At 39.4% G+C, this 12,822-nt stretch overlaps 1 protein-coding gene across 1 annotated transcript; it reads right to left on the bottom strand.

The window, feature by feature from the left end:
* Positions 1-6,527: 6,527 nt before the first annotated feature.
* Positions 6,528-12,396, bottom strand: LOC112931420 (uncharacterized). Its single transcript, XM_026014119.2, has one exon. The coding sequence runs from the start codon at positions 10,668-10,670 to the stop codon at positions 9,006-9,008; it is 1,665 nt and encodes a 554-aa protein (XP_025869904.1). The 5' UTR covers positions 10,671-12,396; the 3' UTR covers positions 6,528-9,005.
* Positions 12,397-12,822: the final 426 nt, after the last annotated feature.

Here is a 12,822-nt window from a genome sequence, read left to right on the forward strand (position 1 = left end):
CATAGGCAGAGGGAGAAGCAGTCTCCTCATGGGGAGCTTGATGCAGGACTCCATCCCAGGACTCGGATCAGGACCCGAGCCAAAGGCAGACAGACGCTCAACTTCTGAGCCACCCAGGTGCCCCACTGCATCCAATTTAATAGTCACCCTAATAAACTAAAAATTCTGATTCCCCAAATTATTTCTATCAAACTTTATTTCCATGCTTCTCTCAATTATTTCAAAGAAAAATATCACAAAGCATCAAAGTATTAACACATGCAATACTATATTTATTTGATTGCTTTCTACATGAAGCTGAAAGCCACTACATGACTAAGATGTATATAATGACAGTATTGTTTGAATATCATGAGAGACTCCACATACTAAGGGGAAAGAGTGTCCCACACAGTAAAGAAAGCATCGAACCCTAAAGAATAGAGCTCAGAGATTTGGGTTAGAGTCTAGGACTAGTCAAATCTATCTGCAAATCTGTTTGACTATCAGCTGTATCTCCTTATTTTGTGATCTAATTGTGTCTTCCTTCTCACATTTCTCTTCCAGCCCTAACTGTCACAGGACCCACTGGCTCATCTGTCCTAGGGAGACTTCTGTAGAGTAACAACACAGGCTCCATAAAGAGCTGTGAGGATCACAGACAGTATGGCTGAGCTCTTGTAAAACCCTCTCACACTAGCCTCAGTCAACACCACGGCCCTCCTCTCATCCAGTAGTGAGAACACTACTGGGATCAGAGACTCCAGAATATGAGACAGAGTAACACAGCCAAGTCATGAGTCAGATTGGATCTGGGTGAATTAGTGTTTCCTTCTGGAAAGTTGACACATGCTTCTGATATATCACATCCCACCAACTCCCAGCCCTGCTCCAGGATCAAAATGAAATGTGCGATATAACCTATGCTTTGTGAGACCAGGAAAGTAAGGATGATAAGGAATAAGTAAAAAATCACTGGGTATTGACACTGTACCAGCCAGTGCTCTCAGGGTTTTAAATGAAGTGATTTCATTCAACCTCCAATAACCCAATTAACTAAATTATTATTATTCTCATTTGGCAGATAACAACAATGAAACCCAGAGAGTACAAATGTCTTGCTTAAAGTTACAAAACTAGTTAGTGGCAGTTGTGGGAATTGACCCCTTCAATCCATGTCCTAGGATCCTGTCATCCACTTTGTTTTGCCACGAACGAAAAGTTCCTGCAACAGAACCCAAAATGTGCCACTAGGTTTACTTTTTCTCCCAGGTGCTTGTGCTTTGTGGGATTTATTTCTTTTTTTTTTTTTCCTAAAGATTTTACTTATTCATGAGAGACACAGAGAGAGGCAAAGATAACAGGCAGAGGGAGAAGCAGGCTCCGTGAAGGGAGCCCAATGTGGGACTTGATCCCTGGACCCGGAAACGCCCTGAGCTGAAGGCAGATGCCCAACCGCTGGGCCACCCAGGCGTCCCTGTGGGGTTTCTTTATGAAAAAAAAAAATTTTAAATGCAAGTAGGAGTGAAAGGGAAAAATTCAATTAATATATGTGCCCTAAAGGCAACATCAGTCAAATATAAATATGAAAATTAAAATAAATGGAACTGTGAGGGACAAGTTCATTGCTCGTGACTTAGGCACAGTCAGAGTTGCGAGTTGGAGCAGGTGAAGTTTGAGAAAGCTCCTGGCTTCAAGAGTTCTGGAAATAATCCTTGGGTCTGATTTAGAGATGACCGATGAGGAAGAATGAAATTGGAAGAACCTAGGGCAGCCTGGGTGGCTCAGCAGTTTGGTACCGCCTTTGGCTCAGGGCGTGATCCCGGGGACCCAGGATCAAGTCCCATGTTGGGTTCCCTGCATGGAGCCTGCTTCTCCCTCTGCCTCTCTCTCTCTCTCTCTCTCTCTCTCTGTCTCTCATGAATAAATAAAATCTTTTTTTAAAAAAGGAAGAACCTATTCACATCAAGGGGAACATAGTGAGATATGAGAGGAAAAGCGCATAGGAAGATAGAAATACAAATCAAGGAAAAGTGATATTAGAAGAGCTACCAATTTCTATATTTCTAATCCACTTGCCAACAAGTGGCTCACAGTCCATTCAGAGAAAATACCAACAGGTAGTTTTGTGATGACCTTCTGTATGTCCAGCTTTAGGGCCCTCAGGTAAATTTACACTGAATGTTCAGTGTCAAAGAATATTCTTATCCTATTTTACATGGATAGAAAATGAGACAGAATTTAACTTTGCCAAGGTCCCTCAATCCCAGTAATTGGTGAGCAAGGTTTGATGACCTGAGATACATACTGTTTCATTATTTGTAAATATTTGGGAGAGGATTAATTTACTGGAACATTGTAAAAGCAGGTGTCTAGATACCCATGTCTAGATTCAGACTATCTCTGTGCTACACACACACACACACACACACACACACACACACACACACCCATCATTCAGATCCATCCCCCAAACCTCCAAAACAACAACACAAGATGAAATTAGGAAGTCAGTATGGAGTCATACTGAGATGGGATGAATTTGATGACAACCTGCCAGTTGTGTGTCTATCTTGCTGCCAAGTACTGGCTCTAGAATCAAGTAGAGGGAGCAATGACTACTACTTGCTAGAGATTTCCTGTGTGCAGGCAATGCCACACTCTTTAACATTCAGTCACCCTACTTAGTGTGAGGAGTGACAGTGTTCCTACCTCTGGCTCACAGGTTAAGAAGCTGAGACACACTGTCAGGGGCTCCCAATCCCTCAGTTTGTAGGAGGCAGAGTCAGGAATTTAAAAATATCTGTTCTGGCCCCAAAGGCTGGACTCTTACTCAGTATTGCTTCTAAACGGTGCCTTTTGGGGGCATCAGGGTGGCTCAGTTTGAGTGTCTGCCTTTGGCTAAGGTCGTGATCCTGAGGTCCTGGGATTGAGTCCCACATCAGGCTCCCTATGCCTGCTTCTCCCTCTGCCTATGTCTCTGCCTCTCTCTCTCTCTGTGTCTCTCATGAATAAATTTTTTAATGAAATAAAAAAATAAATGGTGCCTTTCAGTGGTGAAGAAAAGCATATACTATCACAAATCCCAGCAGGACCCACACCCATCCATTTCTCCAGCTCCATTCCAAATCCTGAAATCTGTCTGTGAGGACCATCGTGGAGTAGCATGAGTCTCTGTGTGTATGTATGTGTAGAGAACAGGGGCCACGACTAGAGTCTGAACGTTTACCCTGAAATCTTGACATCAAACTTATCAACTGCTCGAAGTCCAGTTCTCAGTGGTCTGAGCCAATGAAACACCTCGTCTGCACTCTTATGGGGCAAAAGGGAGGACTACAATCTTCTCCTCTCTGGCTGGCTTTGGCTTCAGCAATGGCCAGCCCCCATCCAGCTTCATACCCATGACCATCCACTGCCTGCTGTGGGGTCTCCACTGTTATGCTCCCCAATTACTCTATCAGCCCAGAAAGGAGTCCAGAGCTGAGGTAAAGCTGCACTGAGACCCCCAAGGGGAAACCTCTGTTCTGTCCAGTTCTGCATCTGCCCTCTCCCTTTGAACACTCCCCCCCCAACAAACTTTATCTGAGTCATAATGAAACACTCACCAGGACTGCTAGTGAAACTGGCAGCAAGTCTGTGGCCACCAAAATATATGTTAAGTAGAACCAAAGCAGTTACATGTCATAAGATTCTCTGAGTTCACCTCCCTCGATGGGCTGCAATTACCCTGTCACCCACAAGGTGTTGACACCTTCTGCAAAGGGACTGTGGTGCTGTTAATGTCCCAATTAATGACCGTGGTGCTGTAGTCCCAAGACAAGTCAGCATCAGCAGTTCCTGGGGGTTACTAAGACACAAACTAACAGGTGCAGCTGTAGGAAACTTTGCTGAGTTGACCCAGTGAACCCTGTGTCTAAGGGAGGACAGGACACACAGGGCATTCTCAGATCTGTGCTGAGAAAGGTCCTACTGGGGTCTGCAAAGTGAATCTTAATCTCCAAGTCCCGCTCCCACTCAAGGGTCATGGTGTTGAGATGTGTCACATTCACAGTAGACACTAAGTTTTGATGTTTCATTGTTAAGGGTGTGATCTTTGTTGATGTCTGAGTCATCCAGACAAATGCTATCCTCACCTTCTTGCAGGAGCCCTGGCCCTTGCTGCCTGTCCCACACCCCTCTCAGGCCATTTCCAAATTTGTCTTCTTGAACTGTCCAGGGGCCAAGGTAGCACAGTAAACAAGTGACTCCACTTGCCTTTTTTTTTTTTTTTTTAAGATTTTAAAATGTATTCATTTGAGAGTGAGTGAGAAGTGGGGAGGGGCAGAGGAAGAGGGAGGAGCAAACATCATGCTGAGTAGGATGCCGGACATGGGGCTTGGTCCCAGGACCCCAGCACCATGACCTGAGCCGAAGGCAGACACCCAACTGACTAAGACACCCAGGCAGCCCTCCACTTGGCATTTCTGAAGGTGCTTCCACCCTAATCCTTGAATCCCTGCTATGAGTAATAATGCCATTCACACGGTCCCACTTCCTTTCTTTCCTTCCATTGCCCAGGATTAACTGCAGACTTTTCTTTTTTTTGTTTAAAGATTTATTTATTCATGATAGACATAGACAGAGAGAGAGAGGCAGAGACACAGGCAGAGGGAGAAGCAGGCTCCAGGCAGGGAGCCCGACACAGGACTCGATCCCGGGACTCCAGGATCGTGCCGTGGGCCAACAGGCGGTAAACCGCTGAGCCACCCAGGGATCCCCCCTAACTGCAGATTTTTCTTGATGTTTCTTTTTATACTTTACGTGTACTTGCTCTTCCATTGATAAGTCAGTTTAGATATTTCCCTCCCTCCCCTAAACTAAAATGATGAGATCAAGATTCTTACACAAATTTTTATCTTCTTTCCCCAATTCTCTCCCAAATTTTTGTTTTACAATTTCTATGTGATCATTGTTTTAGCATTTTAGGCTCTGAGACTAAAATTCCCACAATCTGCCAAAGCTCTTATAGCTCTGCTTAGAGGAATTCAATGCTTAATCTCAGTTCTTGTTTACCTGTTCATCTCTTGTGGGTAAAATTCACATTTCAGGAACTTCTTTGAGAAGTTCATAGGAATTATACTCCATCAGTTTTTTAAAGATTTTATTTATTTATTCATGAAAGACAGAGACATAGACAGAGGAAGCAGCAGGCTCCCTGATGCAGCACTCGATCCCAGGACTCCAGTATCACGCCCTAAGCCAAAGGCAGATGCTCAACCACTGAGCCACCCAGGTGCCCCATCCATCAGTTCTTGTATGTTCAACAGTATTTGCATCTCAGAACTTAAAAGACTTATTTGAGGTAAAGGTTATCTTTGTGACATTAAGCCCTCACATTTAATAACCAATCTACTTCTTCCTTTATTTTGGTTATCTTTAAGATTTTTTAATAAAGTGGTACAAACCTTTCAAATTCTATAATTTTTATTGTGAATACTTTTCAAAAATGTTCTGATTATTGCTTAGCACTCAACTGAAACTGCATATTGATCAAGTATCCAGAGATGATTCTCTTACTATTCTACATGGTTGTCTGTGGATCTTCCTGTCATTCCACATAGGCAATTATATCATCTGCAAATAATGACACGTTTTTCCTTGGTTCTCAATTTTAAGTCCTTTCATTTTTATTATTGTCATACTGTGCTAGTTAAGATCTCCAGGAGTGTTCAGGAGAGAAGTTGCAGCAGACCTCACTGCTGGACAACTAGGGAACATCTCTAAAATTTTATCATTATTTGTAATATTCACTGCCCGGCTTTGGTAGCTAGTATCTATTAAGTTGAAGATGTATTTACATCTGTCTTGCTAAGCAGTTATCTTTTTCATAAATAACTGTTGATTTTTATCTGTATTTTGAATGCCAGAGTTCTTGCAATGATACTTTTTTGAATATATTTTTATTGATGTAAAAATTCACATAAAATTAGCATTTCAAAGTATACAATCCAGTGACATTTATTACATTCACAATATTATGCAATTATCACCTCCACCAAGTTTCAAAATATTTTCATCATTCTAAGAAAACAACAAACCATAACCATTACTCAGTCTCTGTGTCCTCTTCTCAGGCCCTGGTAGCCACCAATTTGCCTTCTATCTCTAAAGATTTACCTATTCTGCACATTTCATATAAACAGGAATACGAAATGTGATCTTTTGTGTCTGGCTTCTTTCACTTATCATTTTTTGAGGCTTATAACATTTAACGACACTTCACTTGTACACACACACACACACCGCATTTTGTTTATACATTCATTCACTGACAGACACTTGGATTATTTTCACCTTTTGGTTATTGTGAACAGTGCTGCTGTGAACATTTCATGTACAAGTACTGAAGTACCTGCTTTTAATTTTGTTGAAAATATAGCTGGGAGTGGAATTCCAGGGTCAATGATAATCCTATGTTTAAGTTTTTAGAGGAACTGCCAAATTGTTTTCCAAGGCAACTGAACCACTTTCCATTCAAGCTATGTTCAAGAATTCCAATTTCTGAAATGTTATTTTTTAAAAAAAGATTTTATTTATTTGAGAGAGCAAGCACATGAGAGAGAGAGGCAAAGGAAGAGAGAGGTAGAGGGAAAAGTAGACTCCCCCACTGAGTAGAGAGCCAAATGTCGGGCTCAATCCCAGGGCCCCAGGATCATGACCTGAGCCAAAAGCAGACATTCAACTGACTGACTACCCAGGCACCCTAAAATGTTATTTTTTATATTGGTAAATATTGGGCATTTTAGGAAATGCTAACAGAGAAAATGTTTCTAGTTCCCAGGATACGTTTTCATAATAAATTCAAAGTTCCTGCATTATACAGCACTTGCAATAAATATACATGGTTGCACACATAAACTCAAGTCTTTTCTCCCCCTTTCATCTCATATGTTGCTTATTTTTTAGTACTTCATGTAAACCTTTTATCACTTTTGCATATTTAAGAAATAAGGAGGTTTCAAGGAGTGATGGATCATCACACTTGGCAGAAACATTACAAAAGACAGTAAAAATAAGGAGAGCAAACTTACACAGTCTAATTCTTTAGAATTCTTATTGAGTCAAAATATATATTACAAGACATTCTGATTTATAAGGAAATAGAACATTCCTGTTTACGTGAGATTTTATTACCTAATATTCTATGTCTATGTTGAGAATTTATTAAACCCTAAAAATTATATTCCTTCATGTAATTCCACAAAGTAATAAAGTCAAATACATAAAGTCAATGTTATATAGTGTAGTCCACAATATAGCCCCTACATACCCTTATCACTATTCAACTTATTCTTATTTTTTCATATATTCAAATGGCATCATATTTGCAGTGAAAGTATTTAATATTTGTAGTAGAATATTCTCTGGAATCCTTTCTAAAACACTTATGTTAAGCCCTTACAAAATAATTTCATTCTATACATAGTTTTGAATTTAACTAATTACCCAAATCTAAAATGCCATCAAACATAGAAAAGTAGTAACAACTAAATGATGACATTCCATCAAATATAACATGCATCACAATTGAAGATACGGTCAGATGTAAAGAAACAAATCCAGAAATACAAAAATAAAGTACAATTAATCATTGATGCTTTTGCCACACTTATTGCTGTATAGAGCTTATGATGCTTAATGATATCCAATCTTCCATAGAAAGCATTTTTAGTGACCATAATCACAGTATTTCTATAATATACAGTATGATTCCTTAAGGATTTCATAACTTAACTGAACCTGGAAATTGTTCCCAGAGAATAGGATTTCTCTGCTACATGAGTTAGAGAGCAATTAGAAAGATCTGCACTAACTTCTACTTCCAGACTTCTCAGCCTGCTCCTACCTACAGGTCCTGGATCTGAGCCTTGGCCTCCCTCCATAACCCTGCCCCCACAGCCCACATTTTTCTATCCTGGCTAATTTTCCTGCCTAATGGGCTTTTGTGCAATTCAGAGGGTCTTTCTTCCTCATAAACTGACATTTTTTTTATTTATGTAGCCTTCAGTCAATGGGAGATTTTTGTGATAAGAAACCAAGTACCTTCCTTCAGTCCTGAACAAGTTTTCCTCTGATTCCAACTCAAAGTTTTATGTACTTTCTAATTTACTACTCACTAAATGTGTGAATATGACTTCACCCTCCTTACTATTCTACATTCTTAAAGTCCTGGTTTTGCTTTACATTTCAGAAAATGTGAAATTTAGATCTGTTCAATAAAACACAAAATTATTTTAAAAAGCTCTGAATTGTAAACAAAGCATTTTTTTTGTAAATAAAGCATTTTAGATAATCACTGCAATTAATGACATTTCTTTCTTGGTATGCAAAGAGTTTTGGGGCCAAAGGATTTATCTATTATATGAGTTTGCAGAAAATTAGTGGCTTTGACATCCAGATGAAGGCTTTTACTACATTTTAATACATGAATAGAGTTTTCCTCCTACATGAGTTTGCTGATGTAAGGAAGATATTCATTAACTAGAAAGACCATACCATATTCATAGCATCTGTAGGATCTTTCTCCTGTACAAGATGGTAAAAGAGTTTTTACTTTCTAGAGAATGCTATCATCATCACAACAGTCCTAAAATTTTTATGTACAACAAGATGTGATTTTTCTTGGCTTTCTGCACTCACTGCATCTGCAAGGTCCCTCCCCCAAATGAACACCCTAATGTATAAAAATGTGATTTGAAAAGAATGTTTTCCCTCTTTCACTACATCCACAGGTGTTGCCTCTTAAATACATAGCCTCTGAAATTCAAATGAAATTTTTGACAATCACTGCATCTCTGTTTCTCTCTTTTGGTAAGATCCCTTGTGGTATACTGGGAAGAGTCTTCAGATGAAAGGCTTACAACATTCATTTCCTATAGAAGTTCCATAAAGGTCTAGTATAATCACAGCATTCATGGCATTTCTATTCTATATGAGTTCTCTGAACATATAGGACTAACCAAAAACTATTTCTCACATTTCTATAGTCATTGCACAGAGAATTTTCCTCTATGCTGAGTTTGCTGATGATTAAGAAGAGCTGACTTCCGAAAGAAGGCTTTTTGACATTCATTGCATCCATAGGGCCTTTCTCCTGTGTGAGTTCTCCGGTGACCAATGAGAGTTGACAAAGTAGCAAATGCTTTCTTACAATCACAGCACTCATATGGTTTCTCTCCTGTATGAATTCTCTGATGGACAGTGAGATAGGATTTAGCTGTGAAGGCTTTATCACATATACTACATTTGAAGGGCTTCTCACCTGTATGGGTTCTCTGGTGTATAATGAGAGTTGACTTACAGGACAAAACCTTTCCACATTCACTGCATCCATGAGATTTCACTCTTGTGTGACAATTTTGCAAATGGTTAGTGAGACCTGACTTCTGGATGAAAGCCTGTTGGCATTCGTTGCATCCATATGGTCTCTCTCCTGTGTGAATTCTCTGATGAATCATAAGATGTGCCTTAGTGGAGAAGGCTTTCTCACAGTCCAAACATTCATAGGGCTTCTCTCCTGTATGAATTCTTTGATGGACAATAAGATGTGCCTTTGATGTGAAAGCTTTGTCACACACACTGCATTTGAAGGGCTTCTCACCTGTATGGGTTCTCTGATGTATAATGAGAGTGGACTTAGAGGACAAAATCTTCCCACATTCACTGCATCCATGAGATTTCCCTACTGCATGCTGAGTTTTCTTATGATTAGTGAGATCTGACTTCTGGATGAAGGCTTGTTGACACTGACTGCATCCGTATGGTCTCTCTCCTGTATGAATTCGCTGATGAATCATGAGCTGGGCCTTTTTTGAGAAGGCTTTCTCACAATCCAAGCATTCATATGGTTTCTCTCCTGTGTGAGTTCTCTGATGCACAGTGAGATGTGTCTGAATCATGAAGGCTTTATCACATATTCTGCATCTGAAAGGTCTCTCTCCCGAATGAATTCTCTGATGTAAAGTGAGTTTTGACTTCCAAGGAAAAGCTTTCCCACATTTACTGCATCCATAGGACTTCCCTTCTCTATGACGAGTTTTCTGATGATAGATGAGTGCTGACTTTGTAATGAATGCTTTTTGACATTGACTGCATCCATATGGTCTCTCTCCTGTATGAATTCGCTGATGGATTATGAGCTGGGCCTTTTTTGAGAAGGCTTTCTCACAATCTGAGCATTCATATGGTTTCTCTCCTGTGTGAGTTCTCTGATGTACAGTCAGATGTGTCTGAACCATGAAGGCTTTATCACATATTCTGCATCTGAAAGGTCTCTCTCCCGAATGAATTCTCTGATGTAAAGTGAGTTTTGACTTCCAAGGAAAAGCTTTCCCACATTTACTGCATGCATAGGACTTCCCTTCTCTATGATGAGTTTTCTGATGACAGATGAGTGCTGACTTTGTAATGAAGGGTTTTTGACATTGATTGCATCCAAATGGTCTCTCTCCTGTGTGAGTCTGTTGATGAATAGTTACCTTTAACTTGCTGGGAAAGGCTGTCCTACAATCACAGCATTCATGGGATTTCTTTCTTGCATGAGTTCTCTGACACATGGTCATGAGCGGTTCATAAGCATTCACTGCACATTCATTGGATCCACATGGTTTCTTACCTAAAGCATTTGAGTAATAATTAGTGAGCCTTGTCATTCGAATGAAAGCCAGTGTACCTGCTACAGAATGAACAAGATACTAAGTCTAGAAAAATATCTGTTTCTATTTACTATAAAAAATGCTAATGAGACAATCAGTAAAATTTGAGTAAGCTCTGTAGATTGGGTAATAGCTCTGTATCAATGTCAATATTCTGATTTTGATTATTTTAAAAATTATTTTGGGTATATGAAAAATTGTTTCTATGAAATACACACCTAAGTATTTAGGAATAAAGAGTTCAGAAAAACACTATGTACATGTGTATATGTGTGAATGGAAATAATAGATGGAAAGAATGTGATAAAGCAAATGTGGTAAAATATTGCCACCTAGGGAAATCTAAAGAATGTGTAAAAAAATTTGTGTATAATTTTGAGGTTTCTAAGTCTAAACTATTCAGAAATAAACATTTTCAAAAGGAGAAAAATATAAAGGACATTTATGTAAGGATATATAGGAGTATTACTTATAACAGCTCGAATGTTAAAGGGACAAATTGTTTTATGTTCACACAATGGCACTCTGCACAGTACTCTGGTACTCTTGATGTAGCACTGGTTACACAGTATACTGACTGTAAAAATTAACTGAGCTGTATCCTTATATCTGTATATTTTTGTGTGTGTATGTTATACTTCAAAAATACTTTTACATAAAAAAGTAAGCATTTATTTAGGCAGGAGTCAGTAAATGCTCACATGTAGAAGGATACTGGAAGGAATCTGGATATTATTAATAGTAACAGGATGCCATTTAAGAGAGAGAGGACATGTCCTGATTTTCACCTTAAGAATGTCATCCTATGTATCAGTTATCACACTAACAAGGTCTCAAGTATTGTGACACGAATACTATTTTTAGGATTGTGGACTGTACTTGTGAAAATTGGCAAAGACCTGCTATGGTATATAGCCTTTTTCCTGAATTATACTTTAGATCTTTCCCTCTATCTTCCAACTCAGAAGACTGTTCTTTCCATATGATGGCTTATCTTTTGTGCCCAGATAATTATTGGAGACCGATGTCTTTATAAATCCAGATGTTTCTAAAGTTTTTGTGTTCATGAATTTTGGGGGTGAGAAGATACAAAAATTGACTTCTATTACTTACTTTTGAAAAACAAACAATAAATAAGACCCAAAGATCTGGCTATCACATGGAGAAAATAAAGAAGCAAAAGTAAAGAAGTGAGGGATGCCTGGGTGGCTCAGCAGTTGAGTGCCTGCCTTCGGCCCAGGGTGCGATCCTGGAGACCCGGGATCGAATCCCACATCGGGCTCCCGGTGCATGGAGCCTGCTTCTCCCTCTGCCTATGACTCTGCCTCTCTCTCTCTCTCTGTGTGTGACTATCATAAATTTAAAAAAAAAAAGGCTTCTATGATAACTAGAAGAATTGTTATATCACTTGATCAGATTAAAGGGGTGAAAACAAGAGTTGTAGAGAAAACAGGAAGGGACATTGCCAGAGAGGAATCAGAAGAGGATAAGAAGGTCTGGAAGCTGCACAGAAAACATTTTTACTGGACCTGAATCAATCCAAAGAGAGAAAAAGAGGTGCATCACCCTTGAAACACCAAGCAAATGAGAGCATCAGTAAAGATTTAGGTATCTGTAATGACCTTTAAAGTTTGGGCCTTGTTAAAACACAGCTGGAAGAGGTCATCCCTTCATGGCCAACTATGTTACTTTCAAATCTTACATCTTTCTGTTCTCAGTTGCTCACTTACCTGAAAAGCACTGACAATGCATTTCATCTTCTACGCTCCATGGCTCTTCTCCCTGCTTGAAATTAAGGATCATTTCTGGCTTGGTAGCTGGAGAGCCTGTTCATGGGAAATGACAAAGACTTGGACACTTATAACTGGACTTATGGGGGATATCTAGGAAGACCACAAAAGTCTCAGGAATTGACATACTTTCACCTTGACAGATTAAAGATCTATTGAAGGTGAGAGCACATAAGTTGTATCTGGGAACAGAAGAAAGACTAAGAATCTATTGCCTATAATCTAAAGTCCAGTATCTTGACACTCTTTAGAAGCCAAAGCAACTGAAAAAAGAAAGGCTATTGCCTGTGACATTCTGAATGACACACGGTAATAATCTTTAACCATTGTCACAGGTTGCTATAATTCTCCAACAACAT

The sequence above is a fragment of the Vulpes vulpes genome, chromosome 1 (assembly GCF_048418805.1).
Source record: "Vulpes vulpes isolate BD-2025 chromosome 1, VulVul3, whole genome shotgun sequence".
Lineage (NCBI taxonomy): Eukaryota > Metazoa > Chordata > Mammalia > Carnivora > Canidae > Vulpes > Vulpes vulpes.

What these genes read in the sequence shown, in the direction of transcription:
- LOC112931420 (XM_026014119.2), bottom strand. Translation starts at nt 10,670, where the DNA reads ATGACAAGGCTCACTAATTATTACTCAAATGCTTTAGGTAAGAAACCA.